Here is a 24299-nt window from a genome sequence, read left to right as displayed (position 1 = left end):
CCAGCCATCAAAGCTCTTTCAGCTCTGTCCAAGTCACCCATTCTTTATTATTAATGTTCAATAGAAATCCATATTTCTAGCTTATCATTATTCCTACTATTGCATGAGTCAATAACTTTTCTGAGGTTTAAAAAAACAATTCCTCAAATTACTTGAATGTACTTTGAAGGTTGAAGTCTCTTAGGACTTAAAGCGATGATGAAATGTGACCTCTGCTATTCCTTTTTTTTTTTCTTTTAGAGACAAATAGGAGGAAGGTGTAGAAAAAACAGCCCTAAATTTGTTCTGAAATGGAGGATAGTTATGTGTGAGTAAACCATAGTTTTAAAAGGCAAAATAAGTATGAGCTTCCAGCTCACCATATCTCTTCATGCCAGTCTGTTATTGCTTCCTGGAAACCGATACTCTTTACCTACACCTCATCCTCAGCTCCTGTGATTGTACACCCCAGGAATTCCAAACTACTAATTGTCTCCAAATACACCCTTGGCTTCCTGTATTTAGGTTTTTGTATGTTTGTATTTCCTGATTGAAATGCCCTTTAGAAAAATAATTTTCTTGAGCCGGGTGCGGTGGCTCACACCTGTAATCCCAGCACTTTGGGAGGCCGAGGCTGGCGGATCACGAGGTCAAGAAATCAAGACAATCCTGGCCAACATAGTGAAACCCCATCTCTACTAAAATATGAAAAATTAGCTGGGCGTGGTGGCGCACGTCTGTAGTCTTAGCTGCTTGGGAGGCTGAGGCAGGAGAATTGCTTGAACCTGGGAGGCAGAGGTTGCAGTGAGCGGAGATCGCCCCACTGCACTCCAGCCTGGCACCTGGCGACAGAATGAGACCCTGTCTCAAAAAAAAAAAAAAAAAGAAAAAGAAAAAGAAAAATAATTTTCTTAAATATTTTAAGGAGCTTATCATATCAAGAATGCAATCAAGAAAATTTAAAAATAAGCAGAAAATATAAAATGTATTACCATCCCCAGGTTAACTTATAAAACAATTTCTTACAGAGGGGAAAAGGCAAACAAAAAAAAGACAAATAGTGGAATATATTACTAGTAGTAATTCTTGTAAGAAAACTTACTGTAACAGTGTGGAATGTAACTGGTAATAATAATAATGATTATTTATCAAATACTCTATATTAGGCACTGTCATTTATTATCTCATTTAATTCTCTGTCCCAAATATGCAGTCAGTAATATTATGCACATTTTTGAGATGAGGAAACTGATGATTAGATAGGTAAAGTCACACAGTAAGTGGCTAAAATGAAATTATATAACCCAGTAACATCTGGCTCCAGAGAATAATCGTTTGCCAACAACATTGTAACTGTGGCCTCACATGTCTAAAAACCAATGTTTAATAACATGTTCAAATGAAACTAGTCTAATAGAGGCCATGAAATGTAACATTTTTGCATCAGTAGCATATGTGTCAATATGCAAGTTCATACTTAAAGGTTGAAAGTCATACACTCACACACACACACACACAGAATCATGCCTTAGAGCTTATTAGTATACTTCATTATCTATTCTTCCTGGCATATAGTAGCTGCTAAATAAATGAAAATAGGCAAAAATAATAAAGGCTAAAACAAAAATAACCAAAATCATGATAACTTGGATATACTACAGGTGGCATTTCTGATGTAGAACAAAGACTTTTCATCTACTGAGGTATCTGCTGTCAGCTTAATTCCTCTAAAAGCAGAGTATCTCATAATTTGTGCCTTACTCTGATGAACACAATACAATAGGAGACTGATGAAGCAATAAAGGGACACAATATTGAATGGGTTTGTTTCTGACAAAGAAGAAAGAAATTGTGAAGTAAAAGTGCCAGGAAATTTGATACAATATGATAATCTATAAAAGAATATAAAAAGAAAGCCAAATTCAAAAATGAATAAAATAAATTGAGATGTATTATTAGGGGATGAATAGAAGTTTCAATATTTAATTTAAAAATTTTATCTGAATGAGATACCACAGCATTTCAACAGCAATTCATGTGGGAAAGATGAGAGATTATTCCTTTCTTAGAAGTCTAGCGTAAAGTGACAAGGTAATATGGCTAACAAAAACAAAAACAACAAACTCTAACTCAAGTGAATCTTGAATCTAGAGAAAAATTTGGTCCAAAATAATTGGAATTAAAATGATAATCTCAAGTATGCTCAAATCGGACAAAGTATTTATGAACCCTTCAAAATGGTTTTATTAAGAAGATTTGAATGAGCTGGAAACGTTTGATCTGAGTGTCTACTTTGTACCAAACATGTTTAAATAGGTCACCACATAAAAGGAGAGACATGCATGCATATAAGTAGCTATCCTAAAATATGGTAGTACTTTGTAAGATGCATGAGCCAAGAAGATGCATTATTTATTACTATGCTCTATGCCTTATATCTCCGGTAACCAAAAAAGAAAGCAATCTGTTCTGTCTAGGGTTGGGAAGGCTTCATTATCTCTAATTTCAAAAAGCTGAAACGGTGTTTCTGAAGCTTGGGAACTTCTGAACTTCAGACACTACACCCATGAACCAAGTGGGTGCATTCTAATTAGATAAGCAATACATTAAAGTTCAGCACAGGCGGCAAAAGCTTTATTTACCAGGGCTTCACATTGTGACACGAAACGTGCTCTAACATTATTCTATTCTATCTCATTGGCCAAGTGCAGTGGCTCACTTTATAATCCCAACATTTTGGGAGGCCGAGGTGGGCAGATAAACTATTTCATTAAAATGGAAAACAAAAAACAAAAAACAAAACAACTACTGGCCTATTAAAGGGCTTTCTAAAGTCCAACTAAACCATGACTCACAATCTGAGAAACATTGAATAAAGTTATTTCTAAAGTTTCTATTACCCTAACATTTAAAATTTCAATTAATGCAATGTTCCAAGATATAAAATGTCACAAAGTATATAGAAACAAAACTGCTTTTAATGCTTCAGTAGTCACTTTATAAGAAGCTTAGTGTTTTTTTAGCCCTGATTAATATGCAAAAACAGTAAAAGTATGAGTCATGCCAATTTTTTTACAGAAAATGTGTTTGTTATGGATGGTCTTTGTAATACAATAGTCTTTTACCTTTTTAATATAACAGATAGCATATAGTATCCATCGGTCTTCATCAAATGCTAAACATAGGTCTAAAGATTCAAGACAAAGGAAACCAGACTAGAATATTACTAAATTTATTTTAACAGAAGTTCAGAATCAATTTTATAAATAGAAAGACAATAATTTTTCAAAAAACTGGCCTCCTTCTGGGTTTTTTCCTTAGGAAAACCCAGATAAAGTTTAAACTGAAATAATACCCAAATTAAAAATTCTGTAAAATAGTCCACAGTACTTTATAAAAACAACCTATTATTTGTTTTTTTCTTAATCCACTTCCACAGACATGGAAATGTGACAGAATCTATCTACGATTACATCTCTTCACTGTTTATTTCCCTTCTCTCATTACACAAATCTGAACTAGTTAAGTAGCTCTCATGACAGGATCAAGGCAGCTGCTTCCAGCTCCAATATTAGCCCCCTACTCCTAATGGTGGAGGATGACCTAGATTATTCAGAGACTCATTAAAAATACTTGAAGCTTCTTTAGGGGACATATTCAATATATCAAAAGTATGTCGCATACCTGTAGTATCTTCCATGGACAACTATCAAAATGCAACGGACATCGTGATATCTAATAGAATTCTCCCTCGAATAAAATGTCTTTGATGTATTTGATCCTTTAAAATACTTAGACAATGCAGCCTAAAAGGTGGGCACCCTGCTGTTTTTGAGATTTACAAACACTAAATGGGAAGTAAGGGTGCTTTGTCCTAACCTAAACTTCATTCATTTTTTTTTTTTTTTTTTTTTTTTTGAGACGGAGTTTCAGTCTTGTTACCCAGGCTGGAGTGCAATGGTGCGATCTCAGCTCACTATAACCTCCTCCTCCTGGATTCAGGCAATTCTCCTGCCTCAGCCTCCTGAGTAGCTGGGATAACAGGCACGCGCCACCATGCCCAGCTAATTTTTTGTATTTTTAGTAGAGACGGGGTTTCACCATGTTGACCAGGATGGTCTCGATCTCTTGACCTCGTGATCCATCTGCCTCGGCCTCCCAAAGTGCTGGGATTACAGGCATGAGCCACCGCGCCCGGCCAACTTCTTTTTAATTATCTGGCGTATCCATTAGACATTTAACTTAATATTTTAAGGTAGGTTGCTGTCAATTAAATTTTGTTCCCACAAAATTCATATGTTGAAGCTCTACTCCTCGATATGACTGTGTTTGGAGATAGGGCCTGCAAGGTGATGATAAAGGTTAAATGAGGCCATAAGGGTTGGATTTCATTCTGATATGGTTGACACACTTATAAGAAGAAGAATAGACAGCAGCGTTCTCTTTCTCCATGTACATACACTGAGGACAGGACATGTGAGGATGCAGCAAGAAGGTGGTCATCTGCAAGTCAAGGAGTAAACCCTCACTAGACATTGACCCTGCTGATGTCTTCATTGTGGTCTTTCCAGTATCTAGACTGTGAGAAAATAAATTGTGGTTGTTTAAGCCACCCAGTTATGGTATAGTGTTACGGCAGCCCAAGCAGACTAATGCATAGGGCAATGTAATTTTAGTGGGAGGAGTTATAAAAATATTTCTTATTGTTACATTCTCTTCAATGTACATGAGCCAATGTAATGCAATAAACAATAAACAGAACTTGTGAACAAGGGCTCTAAGTTCAAATCTCGGCACTCCCCTCACTAGTTATGTGACTTGATGCTCCCTAAGCTAATTTTCTTATCTGAAAAGTTAGCATAATAACTCATTTCTTTTTAGGTTGTCATAAGGATTAAATCTGATTATGTTTATCCATTTGTTGGATCATTTATTCATTCATCTGGCAAATATCCATTACTAAAGATGAGAAAACTCACACATATACTCTACTACCCTTCATTATATCAGTCATTTTCTTGAGTTAAATCTTTTGTTCCTCAGTGAAACAAAATTTACATGATGTCAAAAATATCTATAGGGAAACTATATAATAATGAATACAGGCAATATAATACATGTATTGTAAATGTTCCTCAGTTTAAAATGAGATTATCTCCTGATAAGTAAGTTGAAAATATTATACATCAAAATGAATTTAATATACCTAATTACAAAACTTTATAGCTTACCCCAGTGTACCATAAACAGGCTCAGAACATTTATATCAGCCTAAAGATAGGTAAAATAATCTAAAGGAAAAAATAATTTATAATAGACTGTTGAATACCTTATGTAATTTACTGTATACAGCAAATATTGGTTGTTAACCCTTGTAATCACATGGTTGACTGGGAACTGCAGCTTGCTGCCAGAGCCCAGCACAACTAGAGTATATTGTACCACAAATTGCTAGCCTGGGAAAAGATCAAAATTCAAATTTTGAAGCATGGTTTTGACTGAATGGATATTACTTTGGCATTATCATAACGTAAAAAAAACCATAAGTAAACCCATCATTAAGTTGAAGATCATCTGTATGTGCGTATATGTATATATGTATATGTATTCATACCTTCCCACACCTATAGAATCTTACCTCTTTGCTTTCTTCCAGATCCGATTCACTACTAAAGTCTTCCGTGTTTAAATTTTCAAAGTCAGACTCTCCTACAGCAATTGGTACCGTCACAGTAAGACTGGGATTGTTTATGAATGACATGTAATCACTTTCATCAATAATGTACTTTTCAACACTACTGCCAGTTCCTATACCACTTGTAGTTCCATTTACATCTTTAAGATAGTCAAGATCTTTTCCAATTTCTGTTGTATGATTGGACATACAACTGTCTTTCTTGTTATTTAGATCATCGAGTGGTTTAATTTCATCTAAAATCTTTTGCTTTCTAACGAAGGACTGTTGAATAAATTCATATATTTTTCTTTTCACATAAGCTACTCCTTTCTGCATCCTATCCACAGCAATTTGGAGATTGTTCATTTCATTATCATCATCAGTGGCTGCAAGGTTGTCTGCACTAAATGAGCTCAGAAGCAAGGCCAGAAAGAGATTCAGGACCTTAAAAACAACAAAAACATGATTATAATTTTATGCCAATGCAAAGAAGAGCAGATTACAATAACTTATTTTTTTTTTAAGTGTGGAAGAAACTCAAAGTTCTAAAACTTGATGAGAAGGAAACACCACAGCATAGTGATTAGAAATTGGGTGACCTGAATTTGTGACTGGCTCAATAGCACATCCTTGGACAAAGAAATCATTTCTATTGCTCTCAACTTCTCCCATTTGTTAAGTGAAATTGAATGAGCTAATCTAAGGTTTTCCTAACTCTGAACTTGTATGAGTAAAGAAAACAGATATTTATACATACTATACAAGAATTCTTAAAAATCACTAATGTTTCCAATTATGAATTTAAATGCATTATATAGTTTTTTGATCAACAAATTTATTAAATTGAATGCTAATTGAAAAATAACTATTATGACCCAGAATGAAGATTAGGAGCTTAACATAGGCATTGACACTTGTTTTCTTAATCTATTATATTTTTCACAGTACATTGTTGACTAAGTAGAGCAGTTTATGAAAAATCTCTCATATTTCCATGAGACTGGCACAGGAATGTACATACCTTTGGAATATTTTATGTTTCTATACTATAAACAGTAACACCCCAAATTTAAGAGAGACAAAGACTGATCAGTTACTCCATTAGGATAATCTCAGGCATCATTAGCCATTCGAGAACTGACGAACTCAGGTTGACTAGTGCATCTGCCATAGTCCATCTGATTGATGGCTAGCCCATCAATCACATAGGGTGATTGAGTATTATATGCTACAATGGGGGAAAGAAATGGCACAATCATTACGAACACTTAACGACACCATTTTTTAGTCCTAGTCTGGATGGTAATGTTGCTCTTTCTCTATCGTTTTTAGACTTCAATCTTCCTTGGCTCTAAATTTATAAAATGGTCCCAGCACATCCTTTTAGGCCTGTCTTCAATATGATACTCTATTGTAATTCACATTAAAAATGTGATGAAGTGACTGACACAATGGAATTTGGTATAAAAAAATGTAGGGCCACTGCTATATTGCTGTGTTGTTAAAGTGATAATATATCCAAGGTAATGGACTTTTAAACTAATAACCATAGTTTTTATTGTTGACAGAATGGTCACCATTCCATTATGCTCTTAATGTATTTCTGAAATGTGTATCTTAAGTGGGTACATACCACTAGGTTTCCAATCACCATGACCATCATGAAGACAGTAAGGCACATGGCTTGGCCAGCAACCTCCATACAGTCCCACATGGTCTCTATCCACTCCCCACACAGCACGCGGAACACAATCAGAAAGGAGTGGAAAAAGTCGTTCATGTGCCACCGTGGGAGCTGACAATCACTGGCGATCTTGCAGACACAATCTTTGTAGCTTTTGCCAAAGAGCTGCATGCCGACCACAGCAAAAATGAAGACAATGATGGCCAACACAAGGGTTAAATTTCCCAGAGCTCCCACGGAATTGCCAATGATCTTAATTAGCATATTTAATGTTGGCCAAGATTTGGCCAACTTGAAAACTCGCAGCTGGAAAATAAAAAAAAATATATATTTTTATGATCCTTAAAAGTATTATATGTATTGAGCTTTGCCTAGAAAAGGTAGCTAGAATTCAGTATCTTACAACATCTGATCTGCCCTAACCCTCTCAGGCTTATGGCTAATTTTTGGACTCCATAGGAAAAGCTGTTTTTTTCCTTATTTTAACCATGTAGATAATTTTCTCTGACGGTGAATTTTTTTCATTTCTTTACTTTTTTCCTTTTGTCACTGCAACCTCTGCCTCCCAGTTTCAAGTGATCCTCCTGCCTCAGCCTCCTGATTAGCTGGGACTACAGGCATGTGCCACCACACTTGGTTAATTAAATATATTACACACACACACACACACACACACACACACTACATATATATATCCAAAGTAATGGACTTTTAAACTAATAATCATAGTTTTCTTTTTGACAGAATGGTCACCATTCCATTATGCTCTTAATATATTTCTGAAATGCATATCTTAAGTGGGTACATACCACTAGGTTTCCAATCACCATGTATGTGTGCGTGTGCATATGTGTATGTGTATATATATATATATATATATATATATATATATATATATATATTTTTTTTTTTTTAGTAGAGACAGTTTCACCATGTTGGCCAGGCTGCTCTTGAACTCCTGACCTTAAGTGAGCCAACTGCCTCAGTCTCTCAAAGTGCTAGAATTATAGGCATGAGCCACCAAGGCCTTTGATAGTGAATTTTTACTGAGTACTTGGAGTCCAACTGTTCTTAATTTGTTTAACAACGGTGGTTCTAAGGCCAGGCATTATAATATTAACATCTGAATCTGAAAGACCTCTGCTGAAAGTTATTCATTTGCCAATAGTGTGCAAAGTAACATCATACTGAGTCCTATATAAATAGAGAAAAATGTTCATTATTCATTAATGCTCCTTAGGGGTACTGATGTAGCTTACGTGCACCTGCATTGAAAAATTGGAATAGTTCCCATGATTCTATGAATATTTTCCTGACCTGTAAAAATATATGTGTGAATTAATGGGCATGTTTAGCAATCCTACAGACTTTCTCTCCTTTGACTTTTGCAAGGTGCATATTTTCCAGAGACAGACTTAGAAAAAGTTTCCATATGCACATTTTACATCTGATTTTCATCTACTGCTACAAGGGGCTGTATATATTTTCAAGTTACTATTAAAAGGTGATACATTTTCATTAAAAATATTTTCTTAGGTCTAGAAATATTACCTGTAATAGGCACTAGAAGCAAAATTTAGTGAAAATAGCAACTGAATAATACATTAATCTTTATGTAATTATGTTCTTTAAAATAAAGGTTTTTGTAAATAATTGAGAATTTTTTTTCCATGTAGGAACAGTCTTGACAATGCAAATGTTACACAAAAACTTACAATGCTAATGGTTGCATGGTAAAAACCTGACATTGCTATGAAAGAACCCTGACTGTTAGAAAGTTGATTGCATTTGGTGCTCTTTTGTTTTGTTTTACCAGTCGAAATGAACGGAGAACAGATAATCCTTCCACATTGGCGAGTCCAAGTTCTACGAGGCTAAGCGTCACAATAAAACCATCAAAGATATTCCAGCCTTCCTGGAAATAATAGTAAGGGTCCATGGCAATAATTTTCAGAAACATTTCTGCTGTAAAGATCCCAGTGAAAACCTAAGATCAAAACAAAATTGCTCTAATCCCACCAGATAATGAAAACATACATGACATGAGATTTGCTCTTAGAATATAATGCTTATGCTATTTTCCCATAATAATTTTATTACTAATTTAAATTTGTATGGCAATTTATAGTTGATGAAAGACTCTCATCTACATTATTTAATTGTATCCTTATGGAATGAAAAGGAGATAATTTATATACAATTATTACTTTACAGATAAGGAAACTAAGGTCTTCAGATGGGTGAAATGACTTGCTTGATAGATAGCAGACAACTAGCAAATGGCAAAACTAGGATTTGAGTACACATCATCTATTCTTAACAGTGCTCTTTCCATTATACCAAACTGCCTTTTCTCAAGACTTCATATAACACAAGTACTGACAGCATTTTGCCTATGAGCAGTTTTATTTTTCTATAAGCTTACTCCTATTTCCTTCAAATCAGAGTTATACATTTTTATCTATTATACTAGGTGCATTACTATTATCATTCTTTGTTATGCAGATGAAAAAATAAATTTACTTCTGTAGTATAAATAGTAGAGTTTCAAAGATATACTAATAAAATGCAGGTTTTATGCATAATGTTTCTGCTTTCTGCCACCAAAAATCCTAAACTTCAAATCAAATATTACAGAAACTGCATACATTACTTTAGATAGCTATTTCTTTCAGCAAATCAAAGTTAATACTCCTAAGTTGAGTTGACTGGCAAACATTTTAACAAATTATGTTTTTGAAGCACAAAAAGGAAAAATCAAGTGGAAATCTTTACCAAAAATGACCTTTGTAATCATACAGTGCACAAAATGTACTGGAGGTTTTTAATAGTTCATGGTTTTGATATAGAATAGATGGATAAAACAATATATGTACTACCTAGATCCTGGAAGAAGAAAAGCTGGAGACATTTTTGAGTTGTCAAATTATTTCTTACAATGATGGATAAATTATTTCTTACAATGAAGAATAAAAGATATTCACAAGTTTATTTTAGCCTTCTACAGTAAGGGAAATTATAATAACTCAAAAAGTATGTTCTTAAACTATGAGCTACTTCTGGATCTTGAAAAAGTTATAAATATTGCTGTTGACTTTTCAAGTAGTACTGTAGTACCATGCCTTTCTCAGTTTTTGTGAGCACATTAAGGGTCATTATTTTTGGCAAAAAGTAATTATAAAAGCCAGCTAAATATAATTCCCATTTTGCAGGGGCCAGGAAGAGTGAAGGATGGTTGAAAGACTGCTATATACAATTAACTCGAAACAGTTTCTCAAGCAGAAAATTTGAAGACTAAACACATTTACCTTCCAATATGCTTACCAAGTTTCCTACTGTAAGCACATTGTTGAAATGGTCTGTCATTGGATAGTGCTCCATGGCCATGAAAAGAGTGTTTAAGACAATACAAATGGTGATGGCCAGGTCAACAAATGGATCCATCACAACCAGGTTGACAACATGTTTTACTTTTAACCAATATGGAGAACAGTCCCAAATTAAGAATATGTTGGAAAATTTATACCAGCAGGGTGGGCATTTCTGCCTTGATTCTTCAAGTTCTAGATTAAAAAAAAAAATAGAATGACCAAAAGATGTATTTTATACACAAGACACTTATTTTATATCCACTAAACTTATTTTCAGTAATCAGCACTTTTTTGTTACAGAGTCAACATTTTTCATACTTTAAAAAAAATTACAGAATTTACTCTAAACCTCCCAAGGATATTTCATCACGCGCACACATAGAGCACAGGTAACAAACGACTAGTTTTTTTGTCTTCTGCACTGGCATTGTGGTTCAGCGCTTGGCCACCAGTTAAGTGAGTGCTCTTTCATGGGAAGTCTTGATGGGAACATGGTTTAGGGTAGTGTAGATATTGTGTGCAACCCTATGTGAATAACTCTACATTGTCAACCTCAGACTATGAGAGTTAGGATAGCAATTGATGAGACCCAAGAATCATCTTTTTAATTTGTTTTTATTTTGTGAAAATGACCTGCTTTTCTTCTACAATCTTGAAAGTACTTAGAATGAGGCTGAAGAGGCAGTACTGCTGAAGTCTTAAACTAATGGAACAAAAAGAGGGTCACTATGACTAATGAGATTAGAAACCCCTAACAGAAATGCTTTATTCTGCATTTTCAAAGAGATGTCACACAGTTAGGAAATCATTCTTCGTCCCAATACCACTGAGTTTAAAATAAATTGTTAAGGCTTCTGGAATATAAGGGTACATATAAAAAATAACAGCTCTTGAATTAGACCTATTGTTTTCTTATAAGAATGCACTATTCCAAACTCACAAATATGTTTGTTTGAAATGAGACAATGTAAGTTTGAAAATGATTGAAACGGAAATGGAATTTATTACCAACCTTCTACTGTGTTTGTTAGAATGCTAGCTATGCTCATTGCTCGTTGTCTTTGGGAAGGATCTTCTAGAAAGTCCATGGAAACATGGAAAGAACTTGACCTTCTCTTTCTCATTTCAGTTTCAGTGGTTGTTCCCTGTACAAAAAAAAATCTAATGCATTAAATGATTAATTTGAGCAATATGACAAGCAAGCAACCAAATGGTGACACAGTGAATTTCATGAAACACATGCATCATGCATTTTCATATTCAATTGGTGATGGCAGATATTTCTGACTTATTGTATCATTAGCCTGGGATGTTCAAACTGTTAACCATTTAGTCATACAGCAAAAGCCGAGATTTTAACCCCCTGATTTCATAATTTTTTAAAAGAGGAAATAATTTTAATATAGTTGATAAAACTCTTGAGAGACATATTAACAGTTATTACCCTTATTTCTGAACTAATAGTAAAAACCTAATAACTTAAAAGTCATACACATGATCAAGGCACTTGATTTTTGAGAAGGTAGCCATTTAATTTTGATAAAGTATCAATTATTACAACACACTTAGCTGCCATCTCACTTTCTGGACACAAGATGTAAATGGTCATTGACAACACAAACTCTATGTTAAAAGGAACACACACATGCTGCATGGACAACAGTTTCATCCAGGGTACCAAAGCAATAAGTCATCTAATTCTGACTTAGTCATGCCTCTTCATGCTGATATATTTCCAAGTGAGTAAACAGGCTAAGAAGAGGCAGCATCTGTTTAGAAATTCCTCATCTGGGTATACATTCACAAATACATAACATACCTTTGTACACAGACAACTATTTTATCTGTCTGTATTAATAATATATTTGTGTCTTCATTTAGATCAATTTTGAGAAGACCTATATCAGCATTTTTAGTAAGAAAAATATGAGTGCTAGGAGTATTAAGGTAACAATGACGCTATCTACTTATGCACAGTGTTTTTGAACATCTAAACTAAAGCAGAGATATATTGAAGAATCCATTGGAAAGATTTATTATACACCCTTGACACTTAAACATAGGATCATTCATTTACTTTTATACCAGAGCCTTAGAGGATGTTCTGCTATCTAAATTCAGTGTGGGTATATAGCAAATCCTCCAACTGGAGGCAGTAATTATTGTGTCTAATTAATCCTTAGAACTTTTAATAAGTAAATGCATTCAGGTTTGCGCAGGAGACTTTTAAGGTTTTAAGTTTTAGTTGGTTAGTCTATTAAATATATTACAAGATGCAGGTGCATTCACAGCGTGACCATCCAGGGATCATTCTCAAGGTTGCCGTTCTGTAGAAACACTGGCTGGTGCAGCAATAATGGGCCAGCCATGCCTGAACTATTTAAAACTTCCTTACATTGTCATCAGTAGCTGGCTTATCTATTATCACCTCTGGCAGAAGCTGTCCAACAGGCGATGTAGGAACTGAAGGTCCACCAACCAAGGAAACCACACCATTGCAATCCACAGTGCTGTGCATCTTCCCATTCGCTGGAAACACTGCCAGCATCCGGGATGACCTACTGGTCTGACTCAGGTTGCTGTTGCGTCGCTCTCCATGTCGTCGGGGCACAAACAAGGAATCTCTACGGCTCTCATTATCCTCAAAGGTGCTGTGCTCATCATCTGCAAAGTCATTCTCAGATCCCACATCCTTTGCTCGTCCCCTAAAGCTGAAAAGGCTTGTTCTGCTATTTCGCCTTGGTGAAAATAGGGAGCCACGGATGCTCAACAAAGACTAGAAGTTTGAAACAACAGACAAATAAAGTCATATTAATATGGCCCTTTGGATGTAATTTCATTTTGTAAGAGTAAGTGGAAGGAGGTTGCAGCATTCATAACAGAATATGACTCATTCCTTTTGGTTATCATTCTCATTTTATGTGTGTTTACATTAAATTAAAATAGCTTTATAAAAGAAGGTTTCTCTCCCTTAAGATTAAATAATGAGAAAGATTGCAACCTTAACATAATGAAAACACACACACACACACACACACACACACACACACAAAACCCTGTGGACCACCATTTGTTAAGTTCAAAGGGAAACATCCTCAGTATATGGCAATGGATGTGGTAAACATTCAGTGACCACTGGCAGCATGACCTTAACAAGACCACTTTGGTTTTCATTGATCTTTTCTTTCAAAAACTTTCAACACTCCTCACGATTTATTTTAGTACACCTTTCTAAAATAGCTTTAATTATTATTTCTGTTTCACCTATAAGACATTGTATTGTTGGAACTTGAAGTTCAGACTTCTGAAATTAGTGATGTGCCTTTCTATCAAGTACACCTGACTAATATTAGGAGGAAAAACAACATAAAATCACAAAACAGCTGCAGGACGTTTCTGATCAGCTATCCTCAGTTCCACATTTTTTTTTTCTTGAAAGTGCTGAGGATCGGAAAGATTAAATGCCATCAGTTATAGACAAATATCAGCAGACAGTGTCAGAATGAAAATCCAGGTCTCCTGATTGTCAGCTTGGTGTTATCTGAACTACACCGAGCTGTAGATTTTACATATCTGTGAAGTAAAATTTTCACATAACTATGTGGAGATGGGATAAGTTCAAATATAATACAATAGTGGTCGATTCAGTTGATAAAAATTCCTAAGTCTATTTTAACTCTCCCCCTCACTCCCATGTTTTAATTTTCATCCATACATCAGTAAACTCAGTAGTGCCATACCTGGTGTGGGGAAGAGTACCTCTTTTCATATGTCAATCTGTTCCCTTCAATGGAGAAGCGAAATCCTTTCCTCCTGATGCTGTCCTCAGATTCAGATTTATGGAATTCATCCTCATCTTTCTCTTCCCCACCAGACTGCTCTTTCTGTTTTCTTTTCTTCCTCCGATTTCTTCTTTCCTTGGCACTCTTGGAACTCAACTTAGAGGCTTCAGATGAGCTGTCTGAGAGCCTGCCTGCTGCACTGGGCTCCCTGGAATGTTCTGAGGCAGTTGCAGTCACTGCCTGCTACATTGGAGAGAAATGGTTTTAGCATAACACCTGAAAAGACTGTATCTTTCTTTCAAATGGCTGAAGTGTTTGCGTGGCATTTAAAAAATTTATTGAACTGATTGAGGATTATCTCACAGAGAAGATTCTCTGGAACTATAAGAGAAGATTTTTTTTTTCTTTCCACCTCATGAAGGCTTTCAGAGATAATTTGGTTTTCTCCATGGTAACATTTATTATGTCTGTGTTAATGCCCTCAGACCACATATTCAAAAATATCCATCAGGCATCAATAAGAACATAAATGCATTACTTGTTGGGATTTGATTTACTCTGAAAATTGGTATTTCATTAGTGTCGTTTTCTTTTCTCTGAAAAAGAAACTGGAGCATAGAAGAAAAGCTGATGAGTTACCTGAAGTCATATCTTAAGGCATGGGAATGGGATAAGAATCTGAGATCCTTTCTCTGGTTATTGAAATTGGATTGTCCAATACCCTCAAGATATTGTTAATCCAACTTATGGTTAATTATAATAAAATCCCTTTCTGACCCATCCACAATATCCAGAAGAATGGAAGAGGGAGAATCTAAAGTTTCTGCTGAGCAAGATAAGACAGCCACTTCTCCAAAAACTGTTCCCACCATCTTCAAACTCAGTACTGGCTCTTAAGGGTCACATGGACATGGAGTAAAACAATGCTTTTTGATTATAGATTGTACTGATACTAAGTTGATACTTTTTTATTATCATTGTTCCCAGGGTAACCTCAATAAATTAATTACTCTTGCACGTAAATTAATATTTCTGAAACAGCTTTCTTCTTTAGTAAAGGGAATAAGTTTGTATGCTAAGCAGAAAGATGAGAGTGATAGGAGATGCATTTTATGATTTATCACACTGCAAGGACTAACACTTCACTATAAAAATAAGTAATCCCTTTTAGATGAGCAATATCTGTTAAGACTGGTGACATTCATATATCTATTGGATGCTGCTATATCAGAGACCATTATATTATTTTATCACTTCCTAATAAAGGTAATAAAGCAACCACATTAAAAACCAACATATTTTAGGTCAACACAAAAGAGACTATGTTTAAGAACTAGAGGAGCAACTTTTTATATGGTAACCAATAATTTCTTGTTCTAAGAAAAGAGAATTTCTCCCTAATGCCAGTCTATTTGTTTGATAAATGTCTCTCACTTGAAAAGACCCCAAAATAACATTTTCCCATTACTTAGAGAATCTTCCAATGATTAAAATAACATGAGAGAGTTCTACTGTGGTTAATATTACATACATTTAAAAATAAATTAACAAAATAATTAAACTAAATAAAATGAGTAGGTTATCAAAATACAGACATCTTTACTAATTCCTCGTATCATGACCTGCCCTTAGGTATTCACTTTCTCTTCAATATTTTTGTAACAATCAGAAAAACAATAAAAGGACAGTGCCATGAGACAGGGCAACTTTACCTGAGCTGCCTCCTGTTGCTTTTTAAGCTGTTCAATCATCTGCTGAAATTCAGCCTCTTTCTGTTCAGCTTCTTCCAAGGTGGCCTGATTCTGCTCCTCATAGGCCATGGCCACCACAGCCAGGATCAGATTTATTAGGTAGAATGAGCCCAAGAAAATGACCAGTACAAAAAATATCATGTACGTTTTCCCAGCAGCACGTAATGTCTGTAAACAATAATATCAGAATTATTTCTCACTATTATTTTACTAAGTGGTGGCTTTGACTTTCATTTTACTTGTGTGTCTAGCAAAACTCAGATATAAATAGTGATTACGTTGCTCACAGTACCCTGTACTTTTTTGGATTCTTTGTTTCTTTAACTTCAGCTTTTTACTTCTCCCCTAGCTTATGCATTCACACTATGATCCCTAGGGAAGAATTCTTATATTCACCAAGAATGAAACAATCAGTAAAATACCATGGAGTCCTCCATTAAAAAGCTGAGCCTTTGAGGAAAGTCAAGGAAGAGACCAAAGTTATCTTTCTATACCTGCTTCTTCGTTTTCATTACCTCGCACCTGAGGGATGATATTTGAGGGGGCAGATAGGGCTGAAGGGAGAATGTGCCTTCTGTTTAGGACAATCTGTGCCTGAGAAGGGTAGAGAACAGTTTCGAGCCAAGCGGAAATGGGAGAGAACTACAATTCCTGGCATCACTCTGCTCAGTGTGTGTTACAATCAATAGGATAGAGGAACTCAGTCTCACTTCAAGTTCTGCTCTTTCTACTATATTATCCTGTGGTTTTAATTTCATAACTCAATTGGTTTTCTTGTATTCTTTTACTTAAGTAGAGAATGTGTGACTCTTTAGTTTCTCACCAGTTGATAAAGATTTTCCCAGAAGTCCTGAGTCATTAGTCGAAACAAGGACAAAAAAGCCCAACTGAAGGTATCAAAGCTTGTGTAGCCGTAATTGGGATTTCTACCGGCTTTCACACATATATATCCCTCTGGACATTGGCTGCAAGTGGGGCAAAAGAAAGGATTACCACATGTTTGACTTTTTGCTCTGATACCATGCTATATTTATAATATTGTATGATAAATAAGTAACGAATCTATTTCCCAACTTTGGACAGTTTATAGTCTTATTAGCTACTTGGTGTCACCATCAAAATATTGTACAGCACTCCTAATAATATTTTACAAAATAATTTTTGTTGATAATTTGCATTTTCAACATCTCCATTTTTACTACTATGAAGTCTCCAGAGTTTATAGCTCAATATACTTATTTAAAAGAAACAGTATGGTTATTATTATTTACTCCTAAAAAAGGAGTAAAAATAAACTCCTTTTGGGATTTTTGCTGTTATGTACAGTGGATGTTTAATAGATATTTTTCTCCTTTTTAAAATACTTTTCTTTGAAGTTCAGGGGTACATGCATGTGCAGGTTTGTTATATAGATAAAAGTGTGTAATGGGGGTTTGTTGAACAGATTATTTCATCATCCAGGTATGAAGCCAGTACCCACTAATTATTTTTCCTCATCCTCTCCCTCCTCCCACATTCCACCCTCTGGTAGGCCCTAGTGTCTGTTGTTCCCCTCTACGTGTCCACATGGTCTCATCGTTTAGCTCCCACTTATAAGTGAGGACATGTGGTACTTAGATTTCTGTTCCTGAAATAGTTAACTAATGATAATGGCCTCTAGTTCCATCCATATTCCTGCAAAGGACATGATCTAATTATTTTTTATGGCTGTAAAGTATTCCATGGTGTACTACATTTTCTTTATCCAGCCTATCATTGATGGGCATTTAGGGTGGTTTCATGTCTTTGTTTTGTGAATAGCGCTGCAATGAACATACAGGTGCATGTGTCTAAAAGTATTCTTGTTTTAAAAACATAAATCTTGCCTAATATTTAAATAATCTCATACTTTATAAAAAACCTTACATATAACAAATTAATGTCAATAAAATTAGTTGGCAGTTATTTTCAGTTTCTATAAAAAGAGAGAAAAGATGCACATATATATATGTGTACACACAAAGATACACAGATACACACAAATTATTGACTTACCCTGCATCAGAGCTATTTCCACATAGTAGTGCATCTAAAAAACCCTCCAGGAAATAATGATATCCTGTTTCAAAAAAGAAAGTCATATGATGAACATTTGCATTGTTAAAAACACTAAAGTGAGAAGAGGAAGGTCAGGTTCTATTTTTAAGTTTATTGAGTAATTTAAAATATATAATTTATTCAAAGACACAAGTATTTGTCTCTTCTCCCTCCAAATTCTAGATATTTTATCTAGATACTTTACAGTGCAAAGTATTTCTTCATTATGAAAATAAAGTTAGTGACAATAACAGTTACCAACATAATCTTTCAAAAGGGTATTAGCATTTGTCCACCATTCTTATGAAAGTAGATCATTCAGTAAAAATAGACAGAAATGACAGGAATTTCTTTGTTTTCTCAAAACCGCCACATATTTTAAAATAAGAGAATAGTATATTTTCTGATATTCTCTTTTATATTTTTAACAAATATACATTTTAATAAGTATAATTTATATTATCACAGAATATAGCCAACTTATAGTAAAATATGCGTAAATCATATCAACAACTAAAATGAAAGAAATTTTAAAAAGTCTTAAATACTAAAACTAAAATAATGACTATAGGTGAACACTACATTATCTCAAAGCTGACTGTTTCTTGCAAACTCCTTGGCTTTTTGCAACATCCAGTTCTTCTGTAACTTCTTCCTTGATATTTTCAACCTTCTTTCCACTAAATATTGACACAATTAAGACTCCCCTCACTGTGTTACCAGTAACATGTATATACTTGAATTCTTCTTATAGTAACTCCTATATTGTAATTATTTATTTACAAGTATACTTCCTAGAAAGAAAGTCATGATCATTAATTGTTGCTGTATTCATGTTTGTTTGAGATTGGATAGCCTTTCTGTAAAGTTTATTGAATGAATAAATAAATAAAAGACAAAAAGAGAGAAACATGAAATTGAACAATCACTGTTGGATTTTGTAAGAACATATATTTTCTAGATGTCAAGTTTTCTTAGGAATTTATTCCATGCAGTGTTCCATAAAGGACACAGAACCACATAAGGAAAAATATCACTTTTATTTCTGATATCTTGACTTCTTTGAACTCAGACAGGAAAGTTGACATAGTATTTTCTAACTCTCAATTAAAATTAAACAAAGTGAAAAGATCATAAGAGTTTCTGGATAATATTTTATAGCTTTTGATATCTCATATTTATAAATGAAGTTTTTCCCATTAAATTCAATTATCTAAAAGCCTTAACCTGAGGAAAATATGAATTTTCAGTTATAATATTTATCTTTAATTTTAATAGATTTAATTTTTTGTCACTTTCAAAAATGAGCCACTTTATTTACATTTGCATTTGGCTTAATATAAGAATCATAGATGTTGAGAGCTGAAAATGACCTCAGATATTATTTATTTTTTTCACTTTGAGTATAGGAAAAATGCAGCCCAGTAAATTCTCCCTAGAGAGAATACACCCTAAATAACCCTCCTAGTCAGTATTTTGACCTTACATAAAACAAACAACAGATTTCAGGGAGTTGGTGATTGAAGTGGAACTACTGGCATCATATCAAGTGAATAAGAAACATTTGTGTATTGCTCTGACACTGTCCTTAATCCAAAAATTAACAACTGAAGATTTACAACTGTTTGAAAATTATTTATTAGCATATCACTGAATGTCATGGAAGAGTTAATTTGTATCCATGCAAGGTATTTTCCAGATTTATAACTATAAGGAGACAATGATTAATTCTTTCTTTTCTAACTGTGCTATCATTACTTTAATAAGTATCAAACCACTGGTAACTTTCTGTAATTAATTGTTTGTTCCACACAATCAGCCAGTGAAGTTTTCTTTCTTTCTTTCTTTTTTCAAAATATTATTTATCACCTTAAAATAATAATGCTTACTATATGCAAGAACATCTAAAATCTGAGTTGTATAGTTGCTTTTCCTTAAAAAAAGACTCTTCCGTTTCTTATTAATCATGTTCTAACTCTCCCTGATTTTGAAATATTCCTACTGGCAGATTCTAAAATTAAAGAAAGAAAAAAACTTACATTCTTTTTTTTGTCACATTAAAAAGAGAAAGGGTATTAGCATAATTATTATTATTATTGAGATAGAGTCTTACTCTGTCACCCAGGCTGAAGTTCAGTGGCACAATCACGGCTCACTTCAGTCCTGACCACCCAGGTTCAAGTGATCTTCCCATCTCAGCCTCCTTAGTACCTGAGACTATAGGTGCACGCCACCACACCCAACTCATTTATATATATATATATATATATGTAATATATATACACACACACACACATATACATATTATATAATGTAAGGTATATATAATGTGTATATATTTTGTATACATAATATGCATATATAATGTAATGTATATATAATATGTATAGATGTGTGTGTTTATATATATATACTTTTTTTTTTTTGCAGAGAAGGGGTCTCACTATGTTGCCCATGCTGGTCTCAAACTCCTTGCCTCAAGTGATTCTCCAGCCTCAACCTCTCAAAGTGCTAGGATTATAGGTGTGAGCCACTGCATCCAACTAATGTTTTCTATTAATCCCACCTGAAGTTTTATTAACTGTAATTTTCTTTTTTTGATGTAATACTATTCAAATATAAGAATAATATATACTTTTAGGTATCATTTTATTTCCTTAAAGTAATAAAATAATCTATTAAACTATAACACCCTGAAGCCATTAATTATCTCCATTATTTTCCCCAGTGTTTCTGATACATAAAAGACATTGTGTAATTAATGTATAATGGTTACATTTGCATAGTACTGTAGAATTCACGAAAGGTATTCACATATTTTATCTCTTTGATTATATCAATTACCTCAGAAAGATCCTAGGAAAATCCTTTCTAGCTGAATCCTTCAGCCTTCCAAATGATGATAAAGTAGAAAGTGGCATTTAGGTGTCAAAACTAGAGTAGTCATGAACAAAATTGTTAAATGTATGTGTAAGCCATTGATAAGGTGATTAACAAAATTCTTCTTTAAAGTTAGTTCCAGAAATATAAATAATCTATTATTTAAAATCCAGGGATAGAAATACCAAATACAATATAATTTTAAATATTGTTAAATTGTTTGAATAATTTCTTTTTTTCTTTTTTTTTTTAGAGGTTTTTTTTTTTTTTTTTTTTTTTTTAGAGACAGGGTTTCACCATGTTGGTCACGCTGGTCTTGTAATCCATCTGCCTCAGCCTCCCAAAGTGCTAAGATTACAGGCCTGTGACCAGCCGATTTGGTAATTTTCTAAAAGATTACAACTTGTTATGTGTTCATTTAAAAATAATTTTCATGCATAGATGGAAGGCACATTAGCAATGAAAAGGCTAAATATACATAATAGTAATTCATTTTTGTAAGTAATTGTTTTATTTATTTTGTTAGGTTTTAATTTTTAATTTTAATGTTTGTGGGTACATGATTGGTGTTTGTATATATGGGGTACATGAGATGTTTTGATGCAGGCATGCAATGTGTAATAAGTACATCTCCTTTGTGTTACAAACAATTCAATTCTACTTTTTAAGGAAATGTATGTAACAACAATTCTTACTTGAATCTTGAATATATGACTTCCAGTCAAACTCAAAGACAGTTTCATTTATAAGTGTGCCATTGTAATTCACAGTTATATTCTTTTCTATACTATGTTCCTCCAGGGAAGCATTGGTGGGAGGCCATTGCACACATTTATTCCTCAGGTTGCCCATGAACAGCTGCAGCCCAATTAGAGCAAACACGCTCAGACAGAAAACAGTCAGGATCATTACATCTGAGAGCTTCTTCACAGATTGGATCAGGGCTCCCACAATGGTTTTCAGGCCTGAAAGAAAGAAGCCTATTACTCTGAAGACTTAACACATCTGAAATAATAAAAACTTCACACAGTTTTTTTGAAAACATAGATTTCATGCATAAATCCAAAAAAGTTTACAATGCTAGTGAAGAAGCAACACTTCACGGAAGGGGGAGACACTTATGAAGATGAACTCCAGAAATGTAATGATTTAAACAATGAAATGAGGATCCATATCCCATTACGTTGAGATAAAGTAATGGAAGGTTCATGTTCTTCATGGAGCCTATATTAAGGAAAGGTCCCTGTCTTTTTCCTTTTTGTTGCTGAAACTTGCTCGACACTTTGATTAGGGTCAGAGTTTAGTTTTATAACAAAATACCTGAATAAATATTTTAAAATTCCTATGTATAAGTAGAAAAGATTTCGCTGTGAAACTGAAAGTGGTTTGCAGTATAAGTGTGCCTTAAGATAACAAATCCTCCATGCAAACTTACACCATTCTTTATCATCTTATTCCCTTCTCTTTTGGTAGCAAAAGACTTAGAAAATTTACATTATATACACATATTCATTAATGACTCTAACGAATAAGAAACTACAGATTGGTACATTCAAAAGGGAGCAAATTTTTGATAACATTAACATGGGGTTAAAAAAAAAAACCATGATATTTGTAAGTGCAAATCACCCTGACCTCAAATTACAGTATCTCACATAAGACATTGTTAAACTCCAAGGCTGATAAAGCCTATGTCTAAACAATAAGAATCATTTTCTTTGGAATATCTAGTCTTATGATTCCATTTTGTCAAGCAAAAAAAAAAAAAAAAAGATGCTGAAAAACATGATGGAGTCAGTCTCAGTGTCTAACCTAGCTCTCACCTGGAATGACTGAAATTGTCTTCAGTGCCCGGAGAACTCTGAATGTTCTCAATGCCGAGACATTGCCCAGGTCCACAAATTCTGTGACATACCTGTAATAGGGAGTTCACACACAAACACAAACACAATAACAAGATACAAAGAAAATCTGTAGGTACAAGGAGCCTATGCTTTACTCTAATCACTTCTTACCTGGAATTACAGAAATAGTTTTCAAAGCTCTCAAGACTCTGAAAGTGTGGAGAGCTGAAAACTTGCCTAGGTTTACAAATTCTGTTACAAACCTGTAGAATTAAATCAGAATTATTCAAGATTTTAGCAAGATTTATATTACTTATAAATTACTTTATAAAAGACCCTCTTGGTGATTTTAAAAGATAAATATTGTAAGTGGTAAATCAGAAATTAGATTCCATCACTATGGAAAATATGTGAAATCACCCAACAGAAATTTAGGCTTGAAAAGGCAGATTGCCTTACTGCTTTTATATATGAGATAAGATTTTCCTAGTGTAACTTGTAAATGAAAGTTAGGCTAATTAAGAATAATACTTTATGACAGTCCAGTGATGCCCCTATTATTATTGCCATTTTGTTCTTAAGAAATAGAAGTCTTGTATGCCTTCTTTTAAGCCATGGCTAGAAAGCCTGGCAAAAAAATTGGCTCATCCTAATCAGATAGGAAATTAAGACCAGACATGCGGTATTTGGAGTCCTGAGTATATCAGTGCTACCTCTCCTGCTCCTATCCACTATATCACAGTTGTAAGAGACCAAGAAATCAGCTGAAGAAGGGATGAGGGTAAGTGTTATTGGGAAGCCTCCTCCCACACTCTATATTAACTTACTCCTGAATGGTTTTGTATAATTTTTCTGGGTCTTTTCCTTAGGAAGTTTACCACTAGAAAAAAGCACAAGGGTGTATAAACTAGGCATATTACTGAGTGGATATTAATAGGAGATAAGGGTAAGGAGGTTTATGTTGAGACTAAAGAGATGAAGAAAGCCATAAAAGGGAAGAAGAAAAGAAGGAAGGGTCAGGAGAGAAACATAAAGAGGCAGAGAGAATGTATTCCTCTAAGGGTCTAAGAAATTAGTAATTTAACATATTAAATAGATAACATTTCAAATATCTTCTTTTCTTTTCTTAGTTTTATTTGTCAGATTATTTTGATGCTAGTAGATATTTTTTTATTATTCTACCCAACCACAAAAGAAGCTGTGTGTAATATAAGCAAGGTCATTGCAAATTTGTGTAGCCAATAAAACTGTTTTG

The 24299-nt window shown here is 34.1% G+C and overlaps 1 protein-coding gene across 6 annotated transcripts in view; it reads right to left on the bottom strand.

Annotated features, from left to right (window-relative positions):
• Positions 1 to 24299, bottom strand: part of SCN1A (sodium voltage-gated channel alpha subunit 1) — a 129951-nt gene that overhangs the window by 34115 nt on the left and 71537 nt on the right. Inside the window, exons 6-17 of one of the 6 annotated variants that reach the window (XM_054258305.2) lie at positions 23024 to 23115; positions 21896 to 22165; positions 18279 to 18342; positions 17068 to 17209; positions 16206 to 16412; positions 14452 to 14736; positions 13107 to 13487; positions 11724 to 11856; positions 10665 to 10903; positions 9154 to 9327; positions 7290 to 7646; positions 5618 to 6100 (exon numbers count right to left, since the gene is read on the bottom strand). In XM_054258305.2, coding sequence (XP_054114280.1) covers positions 5618 to 6100; positions 7290 to 7646; positions 9154 to 9327; positions 10665 to 10903; positions 11724 to 11856; positions 13107 to 13487; positions 14452 to 14736; positions 16206 to 16412; positions 17068 to 17209; positions 18279 to 18342; positions 21896 to 22165; positions 23024 to 23115 — 2827 coding nt within the window. The remainder of the gene's footprint in view (positions 1 to 5617; positions 6101 to 7289; positions 7647 to 9153; positions 9328 to 10664; positions 10904 to 11723; positions 11857 to 13106; positions 13488 to 14451; positions 14737 to 16205; positions 16413 to 17067; positions 17210 to 18278; positions 18343 to 21895; positions 22166 to 23023; positions 23116 to 24299) is intronic. The other 5 variants (XM_054258307.2, XM_054258309.2, XM_054258306.2 and 2 more) reach the window with 5 other exon arrangements.

Source organism: Callithrix jacchus, chromosome 6, assembly GCF_049354715.1.
Source record: "Callithrix jacchus isolate 240 chromosome 6, calJac240_pri, whole genome shotgun sequence".
NCBI classification, from domain to species: domain Eukaryota; kingdom Metazoa; phylum Chordata; class Mammalia; order Primates; family Cebidae; genus Callithrix; species Callithrix jacchus.
This window is presented reverse-complemented; position numbering and strand designations above follow the sequence as displayed.